Source organism: Quercus suber, unplaced genomic scaffold, assembly GCF_002906115.3.
Source record: "Quercus suber isolate HL8 unplaced genomic scaffold, Cork oak 2.0 scaffold_526, whole genome shotgun sequence".
In the NCBI taxonomy this organism is placed as follows: Eukaryota; Viridiplantae; Streptophyta; class Magnoliopsida; order Fagales; family Fagaceae; genus Quercus; species Quercus suber.
This window is the reverse complement of record NW_027069975.1, coordinates 370,391-397,541: the sequence shown is the minus strand read 5'-3', so window position 1 is coordinate 397,541 and position 27,151 is coordinate 370,391. Positions and strand designations below refer to the sequence as shown.

At 33.6% G+C, this 27,151-nt stretch overlaps 1 protein-coding gene across 1 annotated transcript; it reads right to left on the bottom strand.

Moving 5' to 3' along the window:
- Positions 1-18,901: 18,901 nt before the first annotated feature.
- LOC112006946 (potassium transporter 5) lies at positions 18,902-26,201 on the bottom strand. Its single transcript, XM_065763811.1, has 8 exons — positions 26,034-26,201; positions 25,626-25,851; positions 24,946-25,194; positions 23,759-23,809; positions 21,890-22,150; positions 21,631-21,798; positions 21,252-21,506; positions 18,902-19,988 (listed from the first exon to the last, which is right to left on the bottom strand). The coding sequence occupies exons 1-8, from the start codon at positions 26,199-26,201 to the stop codon at positions 19,063-19,065; spliced, it is 2,304 nt and encodes a 767-aa protein (XP_065619883.1). The 3' UTR covers positions 18,902-19,062.
- Between the last annotated feature and the right edge of the window lie 950 nt (positions 26,202-27,151).

Genomic DNA, 27,151 nt, shown 5'->3' with positions numbered 1-27,151 from the left:
AAGGGCCCTAGGTGGAAGGGGACCCCAAAATTATAGAAAAGAAGGGGTAGTAGGGAAAAAACAAAAAATTTAGTTTCAAATGAAAGTAGAAAAATTTGGCACATCTTTTTGACCAAAAAACAAAATTTTGATATATTCGGTTAAACATTGGTAGCACAAAAAAAATCTTTGGTCTAAACAAAATTAATTGTACCAAAAATAACATCATTATAAATTCAACGAGATAAACTACAAATCCGGTCTAAGAAATTAACCATGAAAACAATTACAAATCAAAACAAATAAAAAACCTCAAATCCCTAAATTTTTTAACGTTTCTCTTTGTCATTCTTTCTCTTCTTCTTTCTCTCAACTCTTGCTCTCTGCCTCTCTCATTCTTTCTCTCCACTATTGTTGGTTGCCTGCCTCAAGCTTCTCTGATCTGAAAAACTTTGAACTGAGGACTGAGGACTACCGATTGCCAACTACCCTTTTTTTGGCTGCAAATGCGTTTTGATTCTAGTTTTGACTTTTGAGGTATAAAGGCTTGGCTTTCTCTACTTTTTATTTGTTAAGACTAGGCCTGTTTATATTGAGTTATGGTTGGACGTTTGGTGTTTGGGCCTTCAAGGTTTTTTTTTTTTGGTTATAGGTGTAATAGGATTTATTTTGTGTTTTTTGTGGGTGGGTCTTATTAATAAGACTTGTGTGGCCATCTTGGCATCTACTTGGATGTGCTTAAAACTATTATTATTTTCTTAAATTTTAATATTGTGTTTATATATATATATATATATATTAGTTATTGATAATATAATGAATAAGTCTTTATTTATGCAGGTTGAGATTGCTAAAAACTTGTTATTGTTTGGTGAAACTACAACAATACTTTTTATATAAATCATGTTCTATTTCTCATTTGCTCTACACTTAAAAGTTATTTTTTATTTTATTCTTTATAAATATATTGTTTGATTAGAAATGTCTACTAGAAAATATGCATCTGGATATGAAAAAATTAAAAAAAGAAAAAAAAATTAATTGAGTCTCAAAAAGGATCAATGGATAAATTTTTTATTAGTAATAAACAAAATATAACACAAAATTTAGATAAAAATATCACAAATGAGCAAGAAATTCACCAAAAAGAGTTAGAAGGTAATGAAATAATACAATTGCAAGATAACAATGATGTTCAATTTTGCAATACAAAAAATCTTGACAATGAACTTCAAAAGAATTTAGAAGAAAATGAAAATAAGGATGAAAATGTCACAAATGAACAAGTTCACCATAATGACTAGAAGAAAATGAAAATAATAATGACATGTTGAATTATATTCCTTCGAATATTTATGATCCACGAGATGTTAGAAGAACTTGAATACAAAAATTTAATTAGTCAATTTGCATCTCAAAAGGCAAGAAAAATAGATTTTAAATGAAATATATTATAATATAAAAATATTAAATAAATATTAATTTAATTAATATATAAGTATAAAAAAAGACCCCATATTAGTTCTCGCCTTAGGCCCCAAAATTGATAGGCCAAGAATGTATTGACCCTTTGTGATGAATTAATTGATTAATTAGCCAAGTTTATTAATTAATCAAATTAACATGCAAGATGCATGGTAACACAAACAAATAACCAATTAAACTAAGTATGCAGCGGAAATTAAATTAACACGGTGATTTGTTTACGAATAGGGAAAACCTACATGACAAAAACCCCACTTGATGATTTTAAAGTCACTACTCCCGAGAATTTACTATTATCAAAACAAGCGGCTATAAGTAAAGGAATTCCAGTACCTTATACCAACCTAAAGTTGAACCCTTACCCTAATATCCAATTGGACTTGTTCTGTAATGACAATCTCTCATTTTCAATGCACGGCTCCTAGTACGTGACTAACCATTACGCGGATCCCAGTATACGACTTGTTCACCAACATGAGAAGGATGTTGGCTGCAAAGTTCTTCTATTCATCACATGATGAAGAACATGAATTTGCTTGGTCACAAAACCCTATGGTGTACAAACAAAGCAACTTCTTCAAAAGAAAGAAGAATTAGGGCAAACTAGGTTTCCAGTCACACTTTTCTTCACACTTTGTGCAACTGTGCATAACCTTTTACGGCCCTTAAAATAATCCTTATATATATTTAGGGTTGTGAGAAAAGAAAGCCCAAACATATACCCATGGATTGGATTAAAATTAGAACTGAAAAACTGAGTTTCGTAAACCTTGATAGAAAGCCATCTATTGAGCTAGTTGTCGAGGCTCGGGCTTTAGCATCTTTTAAACCTCGATAGATGCTAGCTGTTGAGTTTTAAACTCTAGCACTTTCTCACTTGATTCTTAGACAGATTTGCATGGCTTTAACACTTGAACTTGAAACCTTGTTCCTTGAAGTATTAAATACATTCTAGATATATCCAATTATAAGTAAAGTGTGTTTTGTCAAAGGATTAGCCAATTACATAAAATAGTGGCATATGTACTTAACATTGAATCACATATGTCCTAACAATCTCCCCCTTTGGTAATCCGTGACAAAACCACAACAAACAAATGAGATATAAGAGAAGTCATAAATCACTCAACTCATATTCACTTGTTGAATACAATAAAATATATTCTAACACAAACTCTTGAAAAACTTTGCAAGAAGAGAGTTTATGATAAGTAGACTTTGACAACCTGTATTTCTGAAACACTTTAAACAAAACTCATCAAGGTATCTTAATGTGAAACAAAAATAATAGATTGCATACAATTAATAAAAATATGTGTATAAAGATAGAAGAGAAACAATACATGGAGAAAGAGGTGAAAGAGCATACATAATATATATATATATATATAAATCGAATATAAATACAATGTATGTCAAAATGGTTATAAGACCAATATACAAAAGATAATTTATCTGAAATAGAAAGAAAAGAAAAGATACAAAAATCCTTACTACATCCCTCAACATATTAACACTCCTCCTATCTCCTAAACTAACCCTCCCCCTATGAGTATGACTACTCTTATCTCAAAACTACTTTCTATTTTTGTCACAAGTGACAAAGGGCAAGTAAATCAAGTGGACATCTCATCATCACTAGGCGAGCCATCATCATCATTCTCAGAATCATCAGCATGCTAGAGCCATCGTCTCTCTCATCCTCAAAAGCTGACATAAAGGGAAAGGAAGCCACTGTGAAACCACCCATCACAGCCTGTCATCGCGCAATACAACCAATACCGGTATTCACCTAACACACTTATCCCTGAGAGTGTCAAGGCGTGCATCCATGTGCACAAACTGTGCCATGATGGCCTCAAGTGTCACTCTACCTGTTGAAGAAGAAGGAGTGGAGGTGGATGGAGCGGTAGAAATTGAAGGAGTTGCCATTTACGTTTGGGGCTGCCTGAGCGAAGTTGTACAAGACTCCACTTCATGGTAGCGACATCAATGGCACACATATACAAGAAGTGGGGAGACTCAGGATAGGGGAAGGAAAAATGGCGAAAGAGTCTCGTGATAGCAGAAGGAAAAATAAGCTTTTCACGAGTCGCCATTTCCTTATAGACATCTATAAGGGAGAGTATAAAGTGTAAAGGAAAGTCGATAGAGATATCTTCAATGAGGGGACAACAAAAATCGAGCACAAGGCTCTGTGATAGTGTTATAGTGAGACAATGGATGAAGAACAATGTCATCACCATGTTTAGGAATCTTGGACCTTTAGCAAAGGCCAAGCAAGGGGTGTTTAATGGTCACCCTAAGATTATGGTGTCTCATAAAACAGAGACGCAAGTTCATCTTTGGACACTGTCCTCAAATGCGCACAACTAGGTAGTTAGGATCTGCTACCCTAGGCATGTGTAGTACCTCGAAAACTATCTCCGAAGTAACTACCATGCATATACCTCGAATGTGAGTAGAAAATTAAGTTATAGAGTAATCAAATCCATGCATATTGGAGTAGAACTCCTATATGATCAAGGAAGGGCACATGACCAAGATGCCACAAAGTGACTCCTAACCCTACTGTGGATGACAATGGGTATGTTAGTGTCAAAGAAGTCTGATAGAATGACTTGGCGTTCCTAATGAATGCCGTGTCGTCAAAAGTTCTCCAAGAAGTCCGATTTGGCCTTCTCATCATGGAACCGGCATAAGGGAGTGGGGTTAGATGGAGAAGAAGAAGAAGATGCCCTGGAACGAAGAGGGTTCCAGGATGGAATAGACTTATGTTAAGGTGTCATGACACAACTAACGTAAAAGGGAAAGAAAGAAAGAAGAGAGGGAGACAATCAGAAGAGTACCAAGCAGTTTTAATATCAAATGATAAAAAAGGAAGGTACATATGCATGAAAATGCATAAACATGTGACATGTAAATTTAAATGCATCATGGGCTTAGCCAATCCAAACCTACCAGCACACAATATAGCAGCAAAATAAACATACATTTAAATGCATGAAACATTGTTATAATGCGAGTGTGATGCAATCCGTGATGTTTTAAACTAATTTAAGCAACACCCATCCCAAAAATTGCACAAAACCTCCATCAATTTTGAAAAAATCCCAAATTTTTCAAAAAACCCAAAACCTAGATCTAAATGCATGAAATGCATGAAGAATGAGAGATAGAGAGATCATACCAAGTGATTAGAGGTAAGAACAAGCCGAAAATCATGTGGAGTGAAGGTCTAAAGAGAGAAAAGTGAGTTTGGGAGGTAAAAGGCTTGAAGTCTATTGAGAGAGATTAAGGGAATGAGATCTAAAATCGTAATGCCTCATATATAAATCTCATAAATCTTGATCGATCAAGAGCTGTCGAGCAGCTATCGAAGTTTAAAACGCATGGTCCAACTATCGAACTTGCTATCGTGGATCTAACAAGAGGTTTTCAACAAGGAAGCTTGATGGATCGAGGTAGCTATCGAGAAGCTATCGAGGAGACAGAAAGTTTCTCGATTGATTGAACTAGCTATTGAGAGCTATCAAGAATGCGATAAAGAAAAGCTAGAGGGTCTTAATAGATAGCTTATCTGTCGAGAGCTATTAAGAAGCTATCAAGATTGCTTAAAAATAGTTTTTCAAGGAAGATAAAAACACAGATATGAATGCAATCAAACATGCTCCTCAAACACAAATCCAAACAACATTTTAAGCTCTCAAAATCATCTCTCAACAATAAAAATGATGGGCATTTAGATCCAAAACACACACACACACACACACAAAACAAGTCTAACTAATTTTTATTTAAAAAACAAGTCAAGATAGTTTAGTGAGCATACATAAATACAAGTATTCCTTGTGATGACCAAATCACATTATACTTGCACATGTATCAAAAGTAGCAAAGAATATTGCGTGTTGTGTGTGAAAAACATCGCAAGATTGCATAAGTGTCTACATGTTATGACGATTTGAGATATGAGAAAATCACTTTAACTCACACGCAATCATAATTGTTTGATGGAGACTATCACCTTCGAGGTACATCCTATAACTTTCACATCTCCTAAAATACACGCTTGCAATCATATATAAAGCATTTTGTTCTTTTTGATTTTATTTTTCTTTGCATATTTTTCTTCTAAGGAAACCATGCATGGGCATATAAGAGAGAGAAAAAAAATACCCAATGATGTTAAGCAATTGACATTCCACTTTTGCTATGCCGAAGCATACAAATTTCATTACATGATTGGCGGACAAGAGTGGTAAGATGGTTATTTATGCCTTTCTCTTAGGATTTTCTAGCCCTTCCCGTCAAAGAGAGTGATACGAATGTTAAGTACAAGTGATTACTTAATCTTACTCATCACAAACATGAGCCACAAAGCTCACTTGCTTAGTTGTGCATAGAGATGCTCATCCAATCTATAAGAGATACACAATTTAGAAAACTTTGTTTCAATGGCCATCCAAGGTACACAAGTACCAATGTACAAATACACACACTGTTTTTGTATTTTTCAATTTTTCAATTTTTTCTTTTTTATTTTTATATGAAAAACTAAATAAAACAAAATTGAAAAGTAACCAAACAAAAACATGTTAAACAAGACAAAGCAATGTAAAAAATTAGACTGACTTAAAACATAAAAGCAAAACACATAAGTAATGCAAAACCAAAAACAAGAAGTGGAGAGAGAGAATAAGCGACAGAATCACATGGAACCCTTTTTCTTTCATACCTTGGAAGAACTTTTCCATTTAGCAAACCCTTAACCAACGATGAGAGGGAAGAGTTAAAACCATTAATGTTCGAAAGGAACATAAAGGCTTTGAGAAGATCTTTAAGAGGAGCAAAAGAGGATGAAAGCTGATTCTGATCTCCTGACGGGATCATGCTGTTTCTCTTTTGAGTGGCTAACCACTTACAGTAATTAGGTCGAGTATGTCCAGCTGCACCACAATGATAATAGAAATGCTATTTGAGTGGCTAACCACTTACAATAATTAGGTCAAGTATGTCCAGATGCACCACAGTGATAATAGAAATGCTATTTTTTCTGTTTAGGCTTTTAATTATTTCCCTTCTTAGCCCTAGAGTATTCAATCTCTTTCTTATCAAGTTTAGGGAGTGCTCCTAAGATAGATTTACCCTTGTCTATGTTCTCACTAGCTAATTCATTCTTAACATTATTGTTTTCAGTTTCAACATTATCAGCAGGAGGAACAAAAATAATGGTACTAGTAGAAGCAATACTAGGAGAAGAGAAATCATACCCTAGATTGGTTCGATCAGAAACAAATCTCTAAAGATAGAGCATCTCATCGAGTTTAGCGCTTGAAGTCCTTTCTAGCTAAGCTCTGACTTAAAACAGTTCTGCCTCAAGCTTCTTGGTTTTCTCAGCCAAAAAGTTATTCTCAAATCTCAATACTCCAATAGTTTGATTGGCTTCATCAAACTTTGTAGAGATTTCTTCTCGCTTAAAGTCCACATCACTAAGCTTCTTAGTGGCCAACCTATACAACTTCTCATGTTTTTCTGAGACCTTGTATAACTTTGCCTAGGCTGTGTGGATGACATCTTGGTCATCCATCTTTTCAAAATTAGACTTTCCCAATCCCTCTTCTTCATCCACATCTTCAACAATTCCCTCAATAGCATTTACAGTGGCCGTGAAGGCATTTAGGATTCCATCATCCTTGTTATTAGAATCATCCTCAGGTTCAGTGTCACTCAACGTAGCAGCTAGTGCCTTGCTTTTCCCAATGGTTTTGAGATACGTAGGGCACTTTTGTTTCATATGACTGAAACCTTGACACCCAAAGAACTTTGGTCTTGAGAGAACAATGTACTAACTGCCATCCCTAGCATCCTTCTTTCCTTTTTCTTGGCTCTTAGACTGAGAAGAACTTGACTGTCTACGATCCGTGTTGAAGCCCTTTGCATTGGCATTCTTCATAAATTTCTTGAATTGCCTGGTGATGTAGGACTTCATCTTAGAATCTTCATCATCAGAAGACTCATCAGTATCACTGCTCTTGGCCTTTAATGCCATGCTCTTGCTCTTGCTCGATTTCCCAATCCTTGTCAAACCGACTCATAGGTTTACAAATTTTTAACTGGCTCAGTCAAAGGAATTTTGTCGATGTCCTTTAATTCCTCATTGGCAGTGATCTTGGCATGGAATCTTTCGGGTAGAGATCTAAACACTTTTCTCATAATCTTGAGTTTAGGAATGATTTCCTCAAGATTAAAAGCTGAGTCCACTATGTCTTTGAGTTTGACATAGGACTCATCAAATGACTCATCTTCCTCTATCTTGATCTCTTCAAAGTTTATAGTGAGCCTTTGAAGTTTTGAATCCTTGACAGCCTTTGTTCCTTCATAGGTTGTCTGGAGAATGGTCCATGCTTCCTTAACTGTTTTAGTAGAGGATATCTTCTTAAATTCCTCATTCATGATTGCATTGAATAGAGCATTCAATGCCCTGCTATTAAAGTTTGCCGCCTTGATCTTAGCTTCATCCTAATCAGCCGACACTTCCATAGGCTTGATCCAGCCTCTCTCCATAGCTTGCAACACTCTCTCATCTAAAGACTGCAAGAAACCTCCAATGTGTACTTTACAGTATGCATAGTCAGTGCCATCAAATAAGGGAGGTATAATAAGAGACCATCCTCTATCCATGACAAACAGGGGTCAATGGATCATACAGCAAAAATTAACCCTAATTAGAGTGTGTCTGCTCTGTTATCACTTGATAGGCCAAGAATGTATTAACCACTTGTGATGAATTAATTGATAAATTAGCCAAGTTTACTAATTAATCAAATTAACATGCAAGATGTGTGGTAACACAAACAAATCATCAATTAAACTAAGTATGCAACGACAATTAAATTGATATGGTGATTTGTTTATGAATGGGGAAAACCTACAAGGCAAAAACCCCACCGGGTGATTTTAAGGTCATCACTTTCAAGAATTCACTATTATCAAAACAAGGGGCTACAAGTAAAGGAATCCCAGTACTTTATACTTAATTAATCAAATTAACATGTAAAGCGTGTGGTAGCACAAACAAATCACAAATTAAACTAAGTATGCAACAGAAAATAAATTAACATAGTGATTTGTTTACGAATGGGGAAAACTAACATGGCAAAAATTTCACCAGGTGATTTTAAGGTCACCACTTTTGAGAATCCACTATTATCACAATAAACGGTTACAAGTAAAGGAATCCTAGTACCTTATTCCAACCTACAATTGAACCTTTACCCCAATACCCAATTGGACTTGTTCTGTAGTGGCGATCTCTCATTTGATGCATAGTTCTCAGTACGTGACTAACCAATTGTGCGGATTCCAGTACGCGACTTCAATCACCAACTAGAGAGAGTTGTTGGCTATAAAGTTCTTCAATTCATCCACACAATGAAGATCCAGAAGATGCTTGGTTACAAAACCCTACGATGCACAAATACAGCAACCTCTTCACAAGAAAGATGAATTAAGACAAATTCTGTCTTCAATCACAATTTGCTTAAACAAATTTTGCTCAACACTTGTGTAACTTGTGTCTATTTTGACAGCCTTTAAAATAATCTTTTTATATATATCTAGGGTTGTGAGAAAAGAAAGCTTAAACACATAATCACGGATTATAGTCAAAATAGAACTGAAATTCAGTTTTTCATAAATCTCGACAGATAGCTATCTATCGAGCAGCTGTTGAGTAGCTGTCGAGCCATCGGGCTGGAACAACTCTTCAAGCTCGATAGATACTAGTTGTCGAGCTTTAATGAACTTGCACTTTTCAGTTTGAATCTTGGACAGATTTGCATGGTTTCAAAAATTGGTCTTGAAACAAAGTTTCTTGAAGTATTAAACACATTCCAGATTTACTCAAATACAAGTAAAGTGCATTTTGTCAAAAGATTAGCCAATTACATAAAATAGTGATATGTGGTCCTAACAAGTGAATCATATATGTCCTGACAATCTCCTCCTTTGGGAATCCGTGACAAAATCACAACAAATAAATGAATATATGAGAGAAGTCATAAATCTTGGATAGATTTGCATGGCTTTAACACTTGGTCTTGAAACAAAGTTTATTGAAGTATTAAACACATCCCAGATCTACCCAAATACAAGTAAAGTGCGTTTTGTCAAAAGATTAGCCAATTACATAAAATAGTGACATGTGTTCCTAACAAGTAAATCATATATGTCCTAACAATCTCCCTATTTGGAAATCTGTGACAAAACCACAATAAATAAATGAACATATGAGAGAAGTCATAAATCACTCAATTCATATTCACTTGTTGAATACAATAAAATTTATCCTAACACAAACTCTTAAAAAAATTTGCAAGAAGAGAGTTTATGGCAAGTAGACTTTGACAACCTGTATTTCTGAAACACTTTAAACAAAACTCATTAAGGCATCTTTGTGTGAAATAGAAATGAGAGATTGCATACACGTAATAAGAAGCATGTGCATAAAGAGAGAAAAGAAACAACACATGTAAAGGTAGGTGAAAGAAACATACATCAACATATAAAGAAGATAAGTATAATGTATGTCAATAATGGTCACAAGACCTAAGGTACAAAAATAAATATATCTAAAGTAGAGAAAAGAAAAAGATACAAGTAATCCTCACTACATCCCTTAGATATTAACACTTCCCCTATCAAAATGGTCCTATACTAAGTCTTCCCCTAAGTATGACTATTCTCATATACAAAACTACTCCCCTCTTTTTGTCACGAGTGACAAAAGGTAAGAGTGTTAAGTAGACATTTCATCAGTACCGGAATAGTTAGCATCTCCATCATCATCATCCATGAAAGCATCATCACTATCACCATCCTCAGCATCCAAAGCCTTTGGAATACGTGGAGGAGAATCAACGAAGCCACCCATGACTATCTGCCATCGTACAATACAACCAACACGAATGTTCACCTGATACAGCTCAGTGGAGAGTGTATCAAGGTGAGCATCCATGCACTAAAGCTGCGTCATGATGTCTCCTAGAGTCATATTGCTTGTAGAAGAGGAGGGAGCAAATGTGGATGGAACAGATTGAGATGGAGCTAAACGGGAGGAAAGAGCTATTGACCTAGACTGCCTCGACCTAAACTGCACCTCGCTACGTTTAACGGTAGCGATGTCTATGACACAAATATGGGTAAAGTGGTCAGATGCTAGAAAGGGAATAGAAAAATGGCGTAAGATCCTCGTGATAGTGGAGGGGAAGATGAGCTTATCACGGGACGCCGTATCCCTATAGACATTTAAGATAGAAAGAATAAAGTGAGAAGAAAAATCTATGGTAAGATGCTCAAGAAGGGACAACAAAAATCGAGCACGAGGCTCTGTGATAGAGTTATAATGAGAAAGAGGGTGAAGAACAAAAGTCATAACCATGTTCAAAAATCAAGAGCCTTTTGCAAAGTCCAAACAGTAAGTGGACTGAGGCTCACCCCAAATAGAAGGGCGCTCATAGAAAGCATATTTGAGCTCATTTTTTGACACAGTCCTCAGACGCTTACAACCAGGATAATTAGGAAACTCTACCTTAGGGACACGGAGCATATCCGCAATGAGTTGCGGTGTGACAGCAATGCACGTACCTCGAACATGAGTATGAAAGAGAAGTATTGAAAAATCAAATTCATGCATGTTGGCGTAAAACTCCTAGATCAGCATAGATGGACAAGTGATTGGGACATCACACAATGACTCCCAACCCTGACTGTGAATGATAGTGGGTAGGTTAGTGTCGACGAAGTCTGCCAAAATGACTCTGCATTCAGAATGAATGCCTTGTCGAGAAAAGTTCTCCGGAAAGGCCTTACGAGCATCTTCATCACAGAACTGAATATGTGATGGAGTAGGATTAGAGGAAGACGTTGCCCTAGAATGAAGATGGTTCCAGGATAGAGCAGACTTATGTTTAGGTGTTATAGACGCGACTAACGTAAACAGAAAAGAGAGGGAGAGAGAGAGACAATCAAAAAAGTCCCAACACATTTCAAATATAACAAGTACATTGAAAAGAGAGTACGTATGCATGGGAAATGCATGAACATTTGACATGCAATATAAAACGTATCATGGGCTCAGCCAATCCAATCTTACCAGCACACAATCAATTTGCATATATCTAAATGCATGATAATACTGTTATAATGCTTATGTGATGCAATGTATGAGATTTTAAACTCGTTTAAGCAAAAACCCATCCCAAAATTTCAACAAAAACTCATCAATTTTGAAAAACCCTAAATTTTTTCAGAAACCCCAAAACCTAGGTTTCAAAATGTGAAATGCATGTAAATGAAAGAATAGAAACTCACCAAATGAAGAAAAAAACTTGAGAAAGCTTGAAGAAACCTTGAGATAGAAGTTTGGAGTGAGTGAGAGAGTTTTGGGTGTTGAAAGGATGGATAGATTGAGAGAGATGTCGAGCAAAATGACAACCAGAATGCGTTGAACGAATAAATAGTAGTTTAGTAAATCTTGACAGATAGAGGTGTTGAGCATAAAAAATGTCGACAAATGCAGCTGTTGAGGATTTGTCGAGGAACAATTCAACAAAAGAGATAATAAACAAGCTCGATCAATCCACCAGCTATCGAGAAGCTATCGAGGGTCCTAAAGGTTTGTCGATTGATCCATCTAGCTGTCGAGAAGCTATCGAGATTGCAATAAGGAGAAGTTGAAAAGCTCGATAGATAGCCAAGTTTCGAGAAGGTGTCGAGATTGCTTAAAAACAACTTTTCAAGAAGAGAAAAACACAGATATGAATGCAATCAAGTATGCAACTCAACCAATGATCCAATCAACATTTTAAGCTCTCAAAATCATCTCTCAACAACAATTTTAAGCACATGGATCACACACACACACACACACACACACACACACTAAACAAGTCTAACCAATTTTATATTTCAAAAATAAGTCAAGATAGTTTAGTGAGCATATATTAACACATGTAAAACCTTGTAATGGCTAAATCACATTGTACTTGCATATGTATCAAGAGTAGCAACGAATATTGCGTGTTGTGTGTGAAAAATATTGCAAGATTGCGTAAGTGTATACATGTTATGACGATTTGAGATATGAGAAAATTACTTTAACTTACACACAATCATAACTGTTTGATGGGGACTATCACCTTCGAGTTACATCCTATAACTCCTACATCTCCTAAAATACACGCTTGCAATCATATATAAAACATTTTTATTCTTTTTGCTTTTGATTTTTCTTTGCATATTTTTATTTTTATGGGAATCATGCATGGGCATATAAGAGATAGAAAAGAAATACCCAATTATGTTAAGCACTTGATATTCCAATTTTGCTATGCCAAAACATACAAATGTCAATGACATTGTACTTTTGCTATGCCAAAGCATACAGATGTTATTTCATGATTGGCGGGCAACAGTGGTGAGATGTTTATTTATACATTTCTCTTAAGATTTTCTAATCATTTCTGTCAAAAAGAGTAATATGAGTGTTAAGTACAAGAGATTACTTAATCTTACTCATCACAAACACGAGCCACAAAACTCATTTGCTTAGTTGTGCATAGAGATGCTCATCTAAGTTACAAAAGATACAAAGTATAGAAAACTTTGTTTCAAAAGTTATCCAAGGTACACAAGTACCAATGTACACATAACACACATTGTTTTTGTATTTTTCTGATTTTTCTAATTTTATTTTTTATTTTATATCAAAAAAAAATTGAAAACAAACAAACAAAAACAGGTTAATCAAAGCAAAGCGTAAAACTAGATGCAAATGCATGAGAAAAAAAGGAGGAGAGAAAGAGATCAATCCATGGAGAGAGATCAAGAGGTTTGGTGAACAAGTCAGCCTTTTGATCATCGATGTGAATAAACTCAAGAGTGAGAATACCATCTTCGATTAGCTCCTTAATGAAGTGATGTTGAATCTCTATGTGTTTTGTTTGAGAATGTTGAACCGGATTCTTAGAGATGTTGATGGCACTGATATTGTCATAATAGATGGTGAGATACTCTTGACAAATACCATAATCATGGAGGAGTTTTTGCATCCATAAGAGTTGGGTGCAACAGCTACTGGTAGTGATGTACTCAGCTTTTGTAGTGGATAAAGAGATGGAGTTCTGCTTTTTGCTCGTCTAGGAGACAAGATTGTTACCTATATAAAAACAACCCCCCAATGTACTCTTTCTATCATCAGCATTCCCAGCCTAATTAGCATCAAAATACCCAGCTAAGACATCATTTGTGTCCTTGCTGTAACACATACCTAACTCAGCAGTGGTTTTGACATATTTTATAATTCCTTTTAAAGTAGTCATATGAGATTTTTTGGGATTAACCTGATATCTAGCACACACTTCAATACTGTAACTAATATCAGGTTTACTAGCAGTAAGGTAAAGAAGACTATCTATCATGCTTCTATATAGAGATGAATCTACACTTTTGCCTAACAAGTCTACAGTAAGTTTAACATTTGGGCTCATAGGGGTTCTAACAGAACCAGCAAATTCCAAATCAAACTTTTTCATAAGATTTTTAGCATATTTATATTGAGATAGGAATATACTGAATCTAGTTGATGAATCTGCAATCCAAGGAAGTGAGTTAGCTCTCCAATCATGCTCATCTTGAACTCGGATTGCATGAGTTTTGAGAAGCCATGAGCAATTTCATCCTTAGTCGACCCAAAGATGATATCATCAACATAAACTTGAGCATCTATCAACTCGCCATCTTTCTTTTTGATGAAGAGAGTCTGATCAGCTTTTCCTCTTGTGAACCCATGTGACTTGTTCCCATCACCAAAACTGACATTGCCACCTTTCTTAGACTCGAAAACCTTGAAGAGAGATCGGTCTCCAGTCACATGTCTTGAGCAACCGCTGTCAAGGTACCACAAACACGTGTCCATAACTTTAAATGCAGACTTCATCATAAAACATACTTTGTGCTTAGATGATAGATCAGTAGGAATGGTGCTTTCTCTCATGTGTCTTTTACGAGCTAAACCTTTAACTTTCACTCTTTTCAGATGAACTCCTTTACACATTTTCATTCTGAGACAGTCTAGTTTCTTCTTAGGCAAACTGAGATCTTTTACAATGGTCAACACAAGTGGATTCAAATAACTTTTAGACTTGTATTTTCTGGTACACTCAAGCAAGCAGAGATTAGAAAGACAAGATGTAGTTGAATTAAAAGATCTCTTCAACCTAGTTACAGCCATGACAACAGGAGTCAATGGATCAATACAGCAAATATTAACCCTAATTAGAGTGTGCTTGCTTTGATACCACTTAATAGGCCAAAAACGTATTGACCCCTGTGATAGATTAATTGATTAATTAGCCAAGTTTATTAATTAATCAAATTAACATGCAAAGTGTGTGGTAGCATAAACAAATTACAAATTAGACTAAGTATGCAACGAAAAATAAATTGACACGGTGATCTGTTTACGAATGGGGAAAACTAACACGGCAAAAATCTCACTAGGTGATTTTAAGGTCATCACTCCCAAGAATCTACTATCATCACAACAAGCGGTTACAAGTAAAGGAATCCCAGTACCTTATACCAACCTACAGTTGAACTCTTACCTCAATACCCAATTGGACTTGTTCTATAGTGACAATCTCTCCTTTTGATGTACGGCTCTCAGTACGTGACTAACCAATTGCGCGAATCCCAATACGCGACTTCAATCACCAACTAGAGAGAGTTGTTGGCTACAAAGTTCTTCAATTCATCCACACGATGAAGATCTAGAAGATGCTTGGTTACAAAATCCTATGGTGCACAAATATAGCAACTTCTTCACAAGAAAGATGAACTAGGGCAAATTCTGTCTTTGGTCACAATTTGCTTGAATAAACTTTGTTCAACACTTGTGCAGCTTGTGTCTACTTTGACGGCCCTTAAAATAATCATTTTATATGTTTAGAGTTGTGAGAAAAGAAATCCCAAACACATAATCACGGATTAGAGTCAAAACAGAACTGAAATTCTGTTTTTCATAAACCTTGATAGATAGCCATCTGTCGAGCAGCTGTCAAGCCACAGGGCTGGACCAACTCTTCAAGCTTGATAGATATTAGCTGTTGAGATTTAATGAACTTGCACTTTTTAGCTTGAATATTGGATAGACTTGCATAGCTTCAACACTAGATCTTGAAATAAAGTTTCTTGAAATAAAGTTTCTTAAAATATTAAACATATTCTAGATCTACCCAAATATAAGTAAAATGTGTTTTGTCAAAAAATTAGCCAATTATATAAAATAGTGACATGTGTTCCTAACAAGTGAATCACACATGTCCTAACAGTTCAATTGTATGGATGGTTTGGATTTGGAAATCTTGGTGTTATACAATTGTAATTAGGAAACAATATTTATTTTTGGTGATACATTCATTTTTATCCTATTTGTGCTATATAAAATTGAATGCTTAGTTATTTTATTTACTATTTCTATGGTATTGGCGAGTTATATTTATTTAGTTACTATTTGTTCTCTATTTGTTATTTTATTTAGTTTTTATGCTTAGTTATTTTTTATCCTATTTATGCTCTATAAACATTCGTTTTGCTTTTGGCCCTTTATATTTGATTCAGTTTTTTGTTTGGTCCTTCACATTTCAAAATATTCATGAAGGGTCAAAATGAAAATTTTGAAATGTGTGGGTCAAACAAAAAAACCGAATCAAACATGAAAAGGCAAAATGAAAGTTTTAAAACATAAAAGGTCAATATAAAAATAGAATCAAACATTAAGTGCCAAAATGAAAATTTTAAAATATAAAAGGCTAAAATAAAATCAACCCTGAATTTTAAGGACCAAAAGTGCAACACTGGCTTAAGAAAGTGGTTTCAAACTAGTGAAGCCCATGCTTTCAAAGGGCATGGACAAGCATGGACTTGAGTGACAAAGTTAGGGCACATGGAGAGGTCTTTGATGTTGTTGAGAAGGGCTTTAGTGGTGGCATAGAAGCCATTGTACGTAGCACTTGAGGATTTTGTCAGATGGAATCATCAATTAATGAGTGTTTGTAGAATCCATAAGTTACATGCCACTGAAGTTTTAGTCTATATGTGTTTTTAGCCAACTTATTTGTTGTCAATTTATTTGTTTGTTTAAAGATTAGGCAGAAAAATGAAGTTTCAGTTGTGGGTTTCGGATTTGCTATTAGTCTAAGATTGGAAGGGGAAGGGAAGACATTGCATTGGTTTCTTTATTCTGAAGTGCACTTTAAGATTAAATAATGGGAGTAATGCCTGTAAATTGTAATGGTGAGATTTGAGAGAAGATAAGGTAAGTTGGAGACTTTTAAGGTTAATAGTTTAATCGAAAAAGAGAACCAAAAGCATGAATTGAGAAAATGGTAGCCTAATCATGGAAATTTAAAACAACAATCAAGTAAGTCCTAATAAGGAGGAAAAATAGGAAATAATGAAATAAGAGTTACCAAAGAGGAACTTGTAGTTCATTTGGCAACTCCTAGGGTTTTTAATGAAGACATTTAGGGTTCAAATCTCATATCCCTCAACCATTAAATTATCAAAAAAGAAAGAAATGAAATAAGAATTGTTAAGTTATGGTTTTTACTTAACATTTGTGATGGCTTTATTCCATGACAAAAAGTGTTGTAATATCATTAATTTATTTTCTTTTATTTTGTGGATTTTTTTAAAAATGGTTTAGTCTTAAGTGGTAAAGATTTGATTAAGATAGTTGAAGGTCACATAAGGAGCACATGCTGGAAGTTGAAGAGTTTGTGTATCTCGCGAGTAATCTCTCGACTTGGCCAACCTGCAAGATGACCTATGAGATGCATTGATAGTTAGGATTTTAAGTGTGACTCTTATACCCTTCACTCATACTATATATACCCTCATTACCTATAAAATTGTAAGGAGGCTATTCAAATAGAAAACCGTAGAGAGGTTTCTACAACACCCACCTTTTAGAGAAAGCTACTCATTATTAAGTGAGAATTCTTTTGTAGTCTCTTCTCTTTCCCCTCTCCCATTGTCATATATTGAGATAAGATTTGTATCCAAACACAAGCCACACCCATTTAGAGTGTAGAAAGTGTTTTGTAGCTTGAGAAGTATTGGATCTTTGCCAAAATAAGCTGGTGAAGCTTGGCGGTGCAATTGGGCAGTATTGCAGGATTTGGGAAGTTAGTGAAAACAAGACTCCGAGAAGTCCGTTGGTAGCTGGATCTTGGAGTGCTCAAGTACTTTGGGTAAATTAAGCTTGGAGAGTCTCTTTGGTATCCTTGTACTCCAACTTATTTATTAGTGGATCATTTTGGCTTGGAGGGTTACGGAGAGGTTTTTATACCGAGTTCTTCGGTTTTCCTCTTCGATAACACATTGTTGTGTTATCTTGGGTTTGAGTCTCTTTTCCCTTCTACCTTTTACCTTTTTGCACTACATCTATTTGTTTATTCAAGCAATTGTTGAAAGCTTTGATTAATTAATTTGCTAATTACGTATATTCTGCATTAAGTGTGTTAAGCTTAAAATTAATCAAGCTGTAATTAAAATTGGGGGTCTAAACTAGCTCTAGTAATTTAGATTATCAAGCTTTCAAGAATAATTAAGGAAATGACAAGAATTCAAAATGAAAATTAAGCTAATCTTAGAGAGAGAAAATTAAGAAATAATGAATGTTTTTTGTTAACAAATGCCCATAGTGTTAGTGATTAAAGTGTATTTAATTATTTATTATATAATATTTTTATACATTTTCAAAAAATAATGTCAAACTGTACATATATATCCAAAAACATGTACAAATACACAACATTAAAGAACTTGTGCATGTAATGGTGTAAGCCAATAAATCATTAATAAGTAGTATATTTTCTTTAAAAAAAATGGGGAATTATAACTCATAATTAATTAAATATTTATTAATCCTTAACTCATGCCCTTAGATACTTAATACCTATAATGAAAATAAGAATAGTTATAATTTTCCTAATCTGAGAGACTGAGATGGCAATCTAGGAGAAAAGCTCAATAAATGTCTAATCCTCCATTTTTTTATGTATTGTACAGATGTTAAATCTTACTTTTAATTGGAATACTGGCCAAACAAGTATATTAATGAAATAAAATAAAAAACTATTGGTGTGTACCAAGAAACAAAGGGGTCCAAAAAAAAAAAAAACAAGAAACAAAGTTCCACACAATGACACAGTAAAGAAATTTATTTCTAGAAAATTTTTAAATGCATCAGCAATGAAGCCATCCGCACACTTAATTTCTAGGAGAATCACTTTTTTTTTTTTCTTCTTTTTATAATGTGAATAACGTAACTTTCATTAAGAAGAAAAGAAGTTCAAAACATCATAGTGAATCTTTTTTATTTTTTGCTTGCACACTAGATATATATATATATATATATAACTGGCTATCTTCTCAATTCTCATAGATAGAAAAGAAAAGAAGAAAAAAAAAGTTTATTGCACACTGCTTCTGTTATTTATCAAACGGTTCTATTCTTCACATCCTAATCCATTAAAGTTCATAAGTCATACCCACTTTCAACATACGCTTGTGAGGAATGTCAAGCACTTCATCACTCTCCCTCAAATTTCTTTTCAAGAAAGTGTAAGCATAATCTATCACAATTCTTTTTCCAATACCAGCTCCTTTTCCAGCAACCACTTCAGTCTCACCAATGAAGTGAACAATACCTGCATGCCATGCCTTGTCCACTGACTCAATTTCTCTTTCAAATGACACTGAGTGCATATCTTCTTGAAGATACTTCCCATCCAGTGTATCTTCAATGTTCTCAACATTATTGTTCAGCCCTTTTTTGGACATCCATAAATTCTCTTTAATAAACGCCTTCAAGTTTTCTATCAAAACCTTCTCAAAGGGCTCTTGCTCATTTTGCTCATCCATGTATCCATATCTAACAACGCAGCGAAACACATTAAGCTCTTTAGGCTCTACTTGACGAAAAAGGAAACGCTCTTTCACTGGAACCTTGCTTATGGGAAGTGACTTGACAGAGATGAAAACAAGGGCAGATTGCAATGCAGGCACATTTTCCACATAGTGCTTGAAAATTGGTGGGATGCCTTGAACAAGGTCTGAGTAGAACAGGGCAAGCCCAGGAATTCGACAAAGGCTTGGGTTAGCAACTATTTCCTTTAACTTCTCTGGAGAAATTATATGCTTAAGCTCATAATCGTACTTTCTCCTGAAAACATTGTTCCAAGTATACATTACAGTCATTAGGACTGCTGCAAATGTTACGGGAAGATATCCTCCTTGGTCAAATTTGTAGAGAACTGAACTTAAATATAAAAGCTCTACACTGCCAATGATAAGAATGTATGGAACTATGAGAAGTATGTGGGTTTTCCATATCATGATCATGACAAGAACTATGAAGCAAGATGTGAGGGTCATTACAAAAACCACTGCTATCCCTGCACAAAGTAAATTAACAACTCTTTAGTTACAACTCATACATACGAGACTCTTTAAATCTATATATTATAGCTAAGAGTGTGCATGAGTCGGGTCGAGTTGGGTTACAACTCATATATACGAGACTCTTTAGAAAAAATTCAACCCAACCTAACCCAACCCAAGTTGGGTTAGACCCATGGGTTGGATTATTATTTTTAATTATTATTATTATTATTATTATTATTTAATTGAACATTAGAACAACACCACCACAAATAAAAGCAAATTTATAATCAAATAATCATAAGCATAAAACCAAACAAACATAAACTATATGAGAAGAAGTTAGGATTTGGGTTTTTTTTTTTTTTTTTTTTTTTTTTTTTATAATTTAATTAAGGAAGAGGGGCAAAAAAGTAAATAACAAAATTATATAATATAATTTTAGAGGTGGGTTGGGTTGGATTAGGCGGATTTGTAAATCTCATGACCTGCATCCAACCTGACCTACTATTTAAAAAAACAATTCATGACCCAATCCAACTACCAACCCTAAAAATTGACCCAACCCTGTGGGACGGGTCGATTTTGGCGGGTTCGCTGCAAACCCTTAATTGCAGCTTTAGTTGCAACTCATATATATGAGTCTCTTTAAATATATATATATACATATATATAATATATATATATTTATATATGAACAGATTGTCTGTTTCCATTCAGGAATCTGGACTCTCACATAGCTTAATTATAGTACTATTAAAAAAAAAAAATTATCTATAGTACTATGCATTTCAAAATTTCAAAGTGATCTTTTGAATCAAAAGTTTTTGCTCAGGATTGATTGCAAATCAGCAAAGCATGTTTTAGAAAAAGATGTTCAAAACATTGCATCAAAACAGATTTTTGCACGATGGCAAGCCATCCTTTCAATTTTTGATTTTGACATTGAATTCATCAAAGGAACTCAAAACAGTATCCCTGATTTCCTAACCCGTGAATTCTTGCAGAATCCAAACCAAGATGTCCGGGAAAAAGCCCGTACAACCCCAACCCCCAAAACTCCCTAAGCAATATATATATATGTATATATATATTGTAGTGTTTTGATTATATGAGACCCTTTATATCTTATGTACAACTTTTGAAAACCTATACTTTTTCTAAGTATAATTGTATTTTTGCTGACTTTTAATAAATATCAAATAAGATTTTCAGCCAAAAAAATAAAATAAAATAAAATAAAGACGGGAAAATTATATATGTAGGTTGTGGATTACCATAGGCATTGCCAATGTTAGTAGTTGTCCTAAAACCCAAAGTGACTGCTACGCAAGCCACCATAAGAAGATAATTAGCTTCAGGTACATAAACTTGTCCTTCATACTTAGTTGATGTGTGGATTACTTTCACTCGAGGGAAACACCCTAGTGTGAGGGATTGTTGGATTATAGAGAAAGTCCCAGATATTATGGCTTGGCTTGCTATAATTGATGCTAACACAGCCACCACAAACGTTGGCCAATATAATGGTCCTGCGCATCATATATAAATCACACTCAGAACTAGTTAACTATACATATCAAAGGCCAATAAATGTATAGAGAGAAAAAGAGAGAAGAAACAATGTCAATTTGGCCATTGATATGTAGCAATTACCTGGAATGGATTTGTAAAAGGCAGTAGCAACAAGATCATTGTGCTTGCGAAGGAAGGATGCTTGACCAGTGTATGCCAAAATAAGAGCTGGATAGGTTACACAACACATACTTATTTGAATAGATTGAACTGAGAAGTGACCAAGATCAGCAAATAAAGCCTCAGTTCCTGCATAATTTTACAAGCAACACTACATTAACAACTTTTCAGCTAATTGAAGGTACATATATTACAATTTACAAAGGAAAGAAAGTGCTACCTGTTATGGCAAGGACAACACCACCAAGGGAAATCCAAGCATCTTTTTTGTTCCTCTGAAAATAATTTATGATATACTTTGGATTTATTGCCTTAGCAACAGCAGGATCATATTTGATGAAGTTGTAGATGCCAGTGCCCCCAATAAATGCAAACCAAATGCAAATTATCGGAGCAAAAGTATAACCTACTTTATCTGTTCCAAATCTTTGAATCGCGAATAGCAAAATCAATATAACCACTGATATCCAAACAACCATATCTGTATGTAACGCATAATAACTTGTTATTAATAAAATATCTTTTCATATAAATATCAATCAAAATATTCATATTTGAATGGGGCAGATTTGCTTGATTAATTATCATTAGCCTTAGTATATATTGGCATTTGACATAAAATTCAATCTCTTCACGATGCTGAATGGATTATATATATATATATATAAGTTAGGGAGAGAGATTTGAATTCTAGACATGCCTCTATTGGAAACATAAAAAAAAAAAAAAAAAAAAAAAAAAAAAAAAAAAAAAAAATTGAGTTATAAGGCTTTTGGCAATTTGAATTGAATGTTCAACAAATCATTTTTCTTTAATTTAAAATTGCATGAGATTGATAAATTAGAAATTAGTAATATTAATCTGTTCTCTTGCCTTCCATGTACTCGGAACTTACTGCTCTAATCAGAAAAATATATTAGTGATTATGAATAATTTAATTAAAGTTTTTTAATAAAATTTAAATTTGCTTATTACAACTAACTTCTTCACCACTACATTCTTGGCTATGGATAGTTTGATTTTAAATAACAATCACTCTACGAACCTTTTTTTTTTTTTTTTTTTTTTTTTTTTTTTTTTTAACTTTGACAATTTTATCCTCAAACAATCAAATATATATAGAATCTCATGCGCTCCATTGACTCAAAGACTTTTTTTCTAAGAAAAAGAAAACTAAGTCTATTTCTTCAAATTATTATAATTGTTCTTAACTCCCTATCCACTGTATATGTTTGCAATAATGAATCATTTAAATTTAAAGTTTTCTTTTTCTTTTTCTGAAATAATTATTTTATTTGGCTTATTATAACTATAACTTCTATCATTCTTTATTTATTTTTTAACTTGGTTTTTTAGATTTTTTTCTTTTTTTTGAAACCACACCAAATTATATGCTCTTTATAAAAATATAATGTATTACTATATTAAGGAGGACGGTATACATAAAGCCATTAAAAAAAAAAAAAAAAATCTGAGAAGAAGAAGAAGAAAGGCCATGTTAAATTGGGGGGAATTTTTTTTTTTTTTTTTTGGAAAAGAAAAATTAAAATCACTAAATCATAATCTATTAATGTCAATATAATATAATTTATTAAGTAGAAAAGTATAGATAAGGGCACTTTATATTGCTTATAAATTAATTTTTAAATTTTTTTTTTTTTTAAGAAAACCTTGCACTATTGTGCACTGCTTGCATTTGCGAAAATTATACGGTGTGCCTAAATGGAACCTGAACAAATTTTTGGGAATACCATTGATAAAATAAATTTAATTTTGTCTTGTTTTTGTTTGTCTTATTTTTGTTTGCTTCTATAGCGCTTTTTTTTTTTTTTTTTTAGTTCAATATAAAATTGAATATATATGGTACATGGAAAAGGAATATTTTTATTTCAAATAAAATGAAATTTATTCTTAAAAAGTTATTAAAGTTGTTTCTACTATCGATTTCTTAAAGTAGACAATATTTTAACACATACTAAGACAAAATAGTGGACAGAAAAAATTGAAATGAATCTAGTTTATAATAAATTGATTTTCTTTTTGCTAATATAAAGAAATTATGATGTGCCGCATAGCCAAATGGGGGTACCTTGTGTTACTTTAGTTGATTCTATCTGGATTCCTCCCACAGCGGATAAAACTGCCATGACAAACATTGCAAAAGAGAAAGATTGTAATTTGCATTTAAAAGCCAAATAAATAGAGAATTAAAAAACAAAAGTCAAGTACATGTAATAATACTGTGTTTGAGAGTTTTTAATTTAAAGAATTAATATATAGAACAAAAATGATAACTTAAAAAGTAATTGAATGAAATGAAAATAATTGAGGCTTTTTTTTTTTTTGGATATATAAATTTACCATTATATCATTATTCATATTTTTATTCTTCTTAGATAGGAGTAAGGATTTCATTTCAAGAGAAGTCAGGTTTTGTCCAACTTTTTATGGGACTATATAAGAGAATGGAACACTTCATTAACCCATGCCCTTGCTAGAAGAGCAAATTTGCAAGTCTTATTTATTTATTTGAGAAAAGCAAATTTGCAAGTTTATATATATGTTTTGATCACAACCAGCTCAACTTACAAGAACTTACAAAACAAGGTAGACCCTTCCCTGTAACGAAGGTATATATATAATTCACGGTATTTGCTTACTGCTTTGGGTGTTTTTTTATTTTTTATTTTTTATTTATTTTTTATTTATAATTTTTTTTTATTTATTCCTGCTTTGATTTCTTGAAAAGATTCTAAAATTATGATTTTATAACTTTGTACTAATTGTACAATATAAAAATAAAAGATGAATATTTATACTTGAAAAGAAATCCATGTCCCACTAACAACTATAGCATATCCTATGACTTTTATCAGGAGGAAATATGCCGAATTCTGAGTCTACAGAAAAAAATTTAAGAAAAAAAAAAAGCCCTTTTCAATACATGGTAAAATTAGTGCTTTCAATGTTCTAGTCAACACGAATTATAGTAATAGTTGATAAAATACCTATAAGTTCATCAAGAGAATGTATCTCATATAATAACATATAATAACAGATGTATGTAACATGCATCTCATATAGTCTCTTCTCTTTCTTTCTTTCTTTCTTTCTTTTTTTAATTAATTTATGAATATCTTATAATTATTTAGGGTTTATCCTTCTGAGAGTATAACATGTAAAAGGAATGTTAAATATATACTTATTGTATAACTGAAAACACAATATGGCATAAACATAAGTACTATTGTAGAAATGAAAAAATTGGAAAGTAACCTGAGATACAAGGAGTAAGAACACCGTCCCCAATCAACATGGAAGTTCCAAGCATTGTTGCGAACAATAAGATTTGCTTTGCAAATTTGCTGTTCTCTAGCTTAGACTTGAGCCACAATGCCATCCGTGCACTACGATCCGGCAATTCAAGCTCGTAGTTTGACACTTCACGGTCCTCAGCCTGTTGATTCGGGATGAAACCCACCTTGGCATACCGGCATAAGAGAGAGTATAAGGCAAATGTCCCTCCTGGAATTTATTTTCATTGAGTTACAAAGTGGAAATTATTGTTCTGCCAGATTACTATAAGCTCTATCTTTAAATGGATGGTCTTGATTCTTCAATGAATAAATCATGCGTGTTATGCAATTTTGATCCATTAGTCATTCAATTGATTAAAAATTTAAGAGTCAACTTGATTTTTCTTTTTCTTTTTTTTTTTTTCCGAAAATGATTTTAAAATTAGAGTTTTTGCCAAACACTCTTTAAGGCTCAAGACTAAACATTTTGTAAAAGAAATTTTGACAGATGAAATTTTGTGGTAACAATATAAATATATTGCGAGAAATACAAAATTTTAGTACAATGATTTACTTTTTCCTTGCTTGGTCTTTAATTATAAGACCACCCAAATTATGATTGTAACATGAAGAGAAGTTTTTCATAGTTGGATATCTTACCTTCGCCATTATCATTGGCCTTTAAAACAATCAACACGTACTTGATGAGAGTAATTAAGGTGATGGTATAGAAGATCAAAGAAAGTACTCCTAGGATATCATCATTGTGCGAGATACCATTGGGGAAGGTGCTGGAATACACGTATAGTGGTGAAGTACCAACATCCCCGTACACCACTCCAATACTTTGAAATGCTAGACGCAAGATTACTGACCATCCCATATCCTGAAAGGAAAAAATATGTCAAAATATTTAAATTTATATGTCAAATAATCCAAAATATGTGTCTTCCTAATTGACATGCAAAGAAAAATTGCTATTTATGACTTATATTAGTAATCATGGAAAAATAATTTGATGTGAATTATAATATGGAGATTTTTTGGAAAGAGATGCCGGTGGCAAACCTTGGAGTGATGGCCATGATGAGGACCATGAAGGCTGCGGAACTCGATGTCCAAAGAGTCATGTCTTCGCAACTGTTGCCATGAAAGTTTCTTTTCCTTGAGCCCTTGAGAAATTTCCTTACTGGTTTCGTCAGTAATGGCTTCTTGTAGTACTACATCATCAGCCATGTTTTTAATAACTGCAGAAACTACGGATGAGAGAGAGAGAGAGAGAGAGAGAGAGAGAGAGAGAGAGAGGTTTGGTCTGTATGGAAGTCAATGATGGTGGCATATTTATAAGCAAACTTTGCAAGCGAAGAACTCACTAGTTTTCTTAAACAGATTAAAGAATCCGAACTTGTACGAACGCCAACAGAATCCAACCGTTAAGGCCAAGGTGTCCCATTATTTTATTTTGTTTTTTCTTAATGTGAAAGCTTGCTTCTTGTTGATTCACAGGGATGAGGACAGGTGGGATCATGGGTTTTTTTCATTTTAACCCATCTTTTTTTTTTTAGGTGGGAAAATCTCACGCAGGTCTAGAGTAGGTAAGTCGAAATGAGGTAATGTGGAGTCATTTTGTTATCCTTGATAAGGTATATTAGAAATTTAGTATTGGTAACTGGTAAGTTCTATGTTGAAACACCTTTCTCTCATAAAGAAAGAAAGAAGGGAAAAAAATAATAATAATAAGAGAAAAAAATTCCGTGTCAAATCAAGAGTTAAAAGAGATTATAATTACAAGCTATGAAATTAAGCATGAATCTATTTAAGAGTTTTTTTTTTTTGAAGATGTTGGAAAATTGAAGTTCTGGTTGAGCGAAATCAAATTTGACTCAAGTGATTATTAAAGTCAAATAAAAAATTTGCATAAGCTCACTCTATCTTTGCTCGAGCTTGGTTATGAAAACCTAAACCCTATTTCTACTGAAAGTTATGATTTTTAACCTATGCAAACCATTAAGGTTTGATTTTATATCTATGAAGGTTGTTGTGCAAATTAAATCTAGATTGCCTTCCCTTGAGAGCCAAAAAAAAAAAAAAAACAACTTTTATGTCAATTCAATCTTGAAAAGCCTTGTTTATGAGCCTAAATTGATCCAATTAAAACCACAAAGATTGTCACCCTCCATCAATGG

Coding starts and splice junctions, on each gene's coding strand:
- LOC112006946 (XM_065763811.1), bottom strand. CDS start 26,201: ATGGCTGATGATGTAGTACTACAAGAAGCCATTACTGACGAAACCAGT. Junction 23,810..24,945: donor TCTTACTCCTTGTATCTCAG/GTTACTTTCCAA, acceptor TTGTCATGGCAG/TTTTATCCGCTGTGGGAGGA. Junction 22,151..23,758: donor ATCAACTAAAGTAACACAAG/GTACCCCCATTT, acceptor CGTTACATACAG/ATATGGTTGTTTGGATATCA.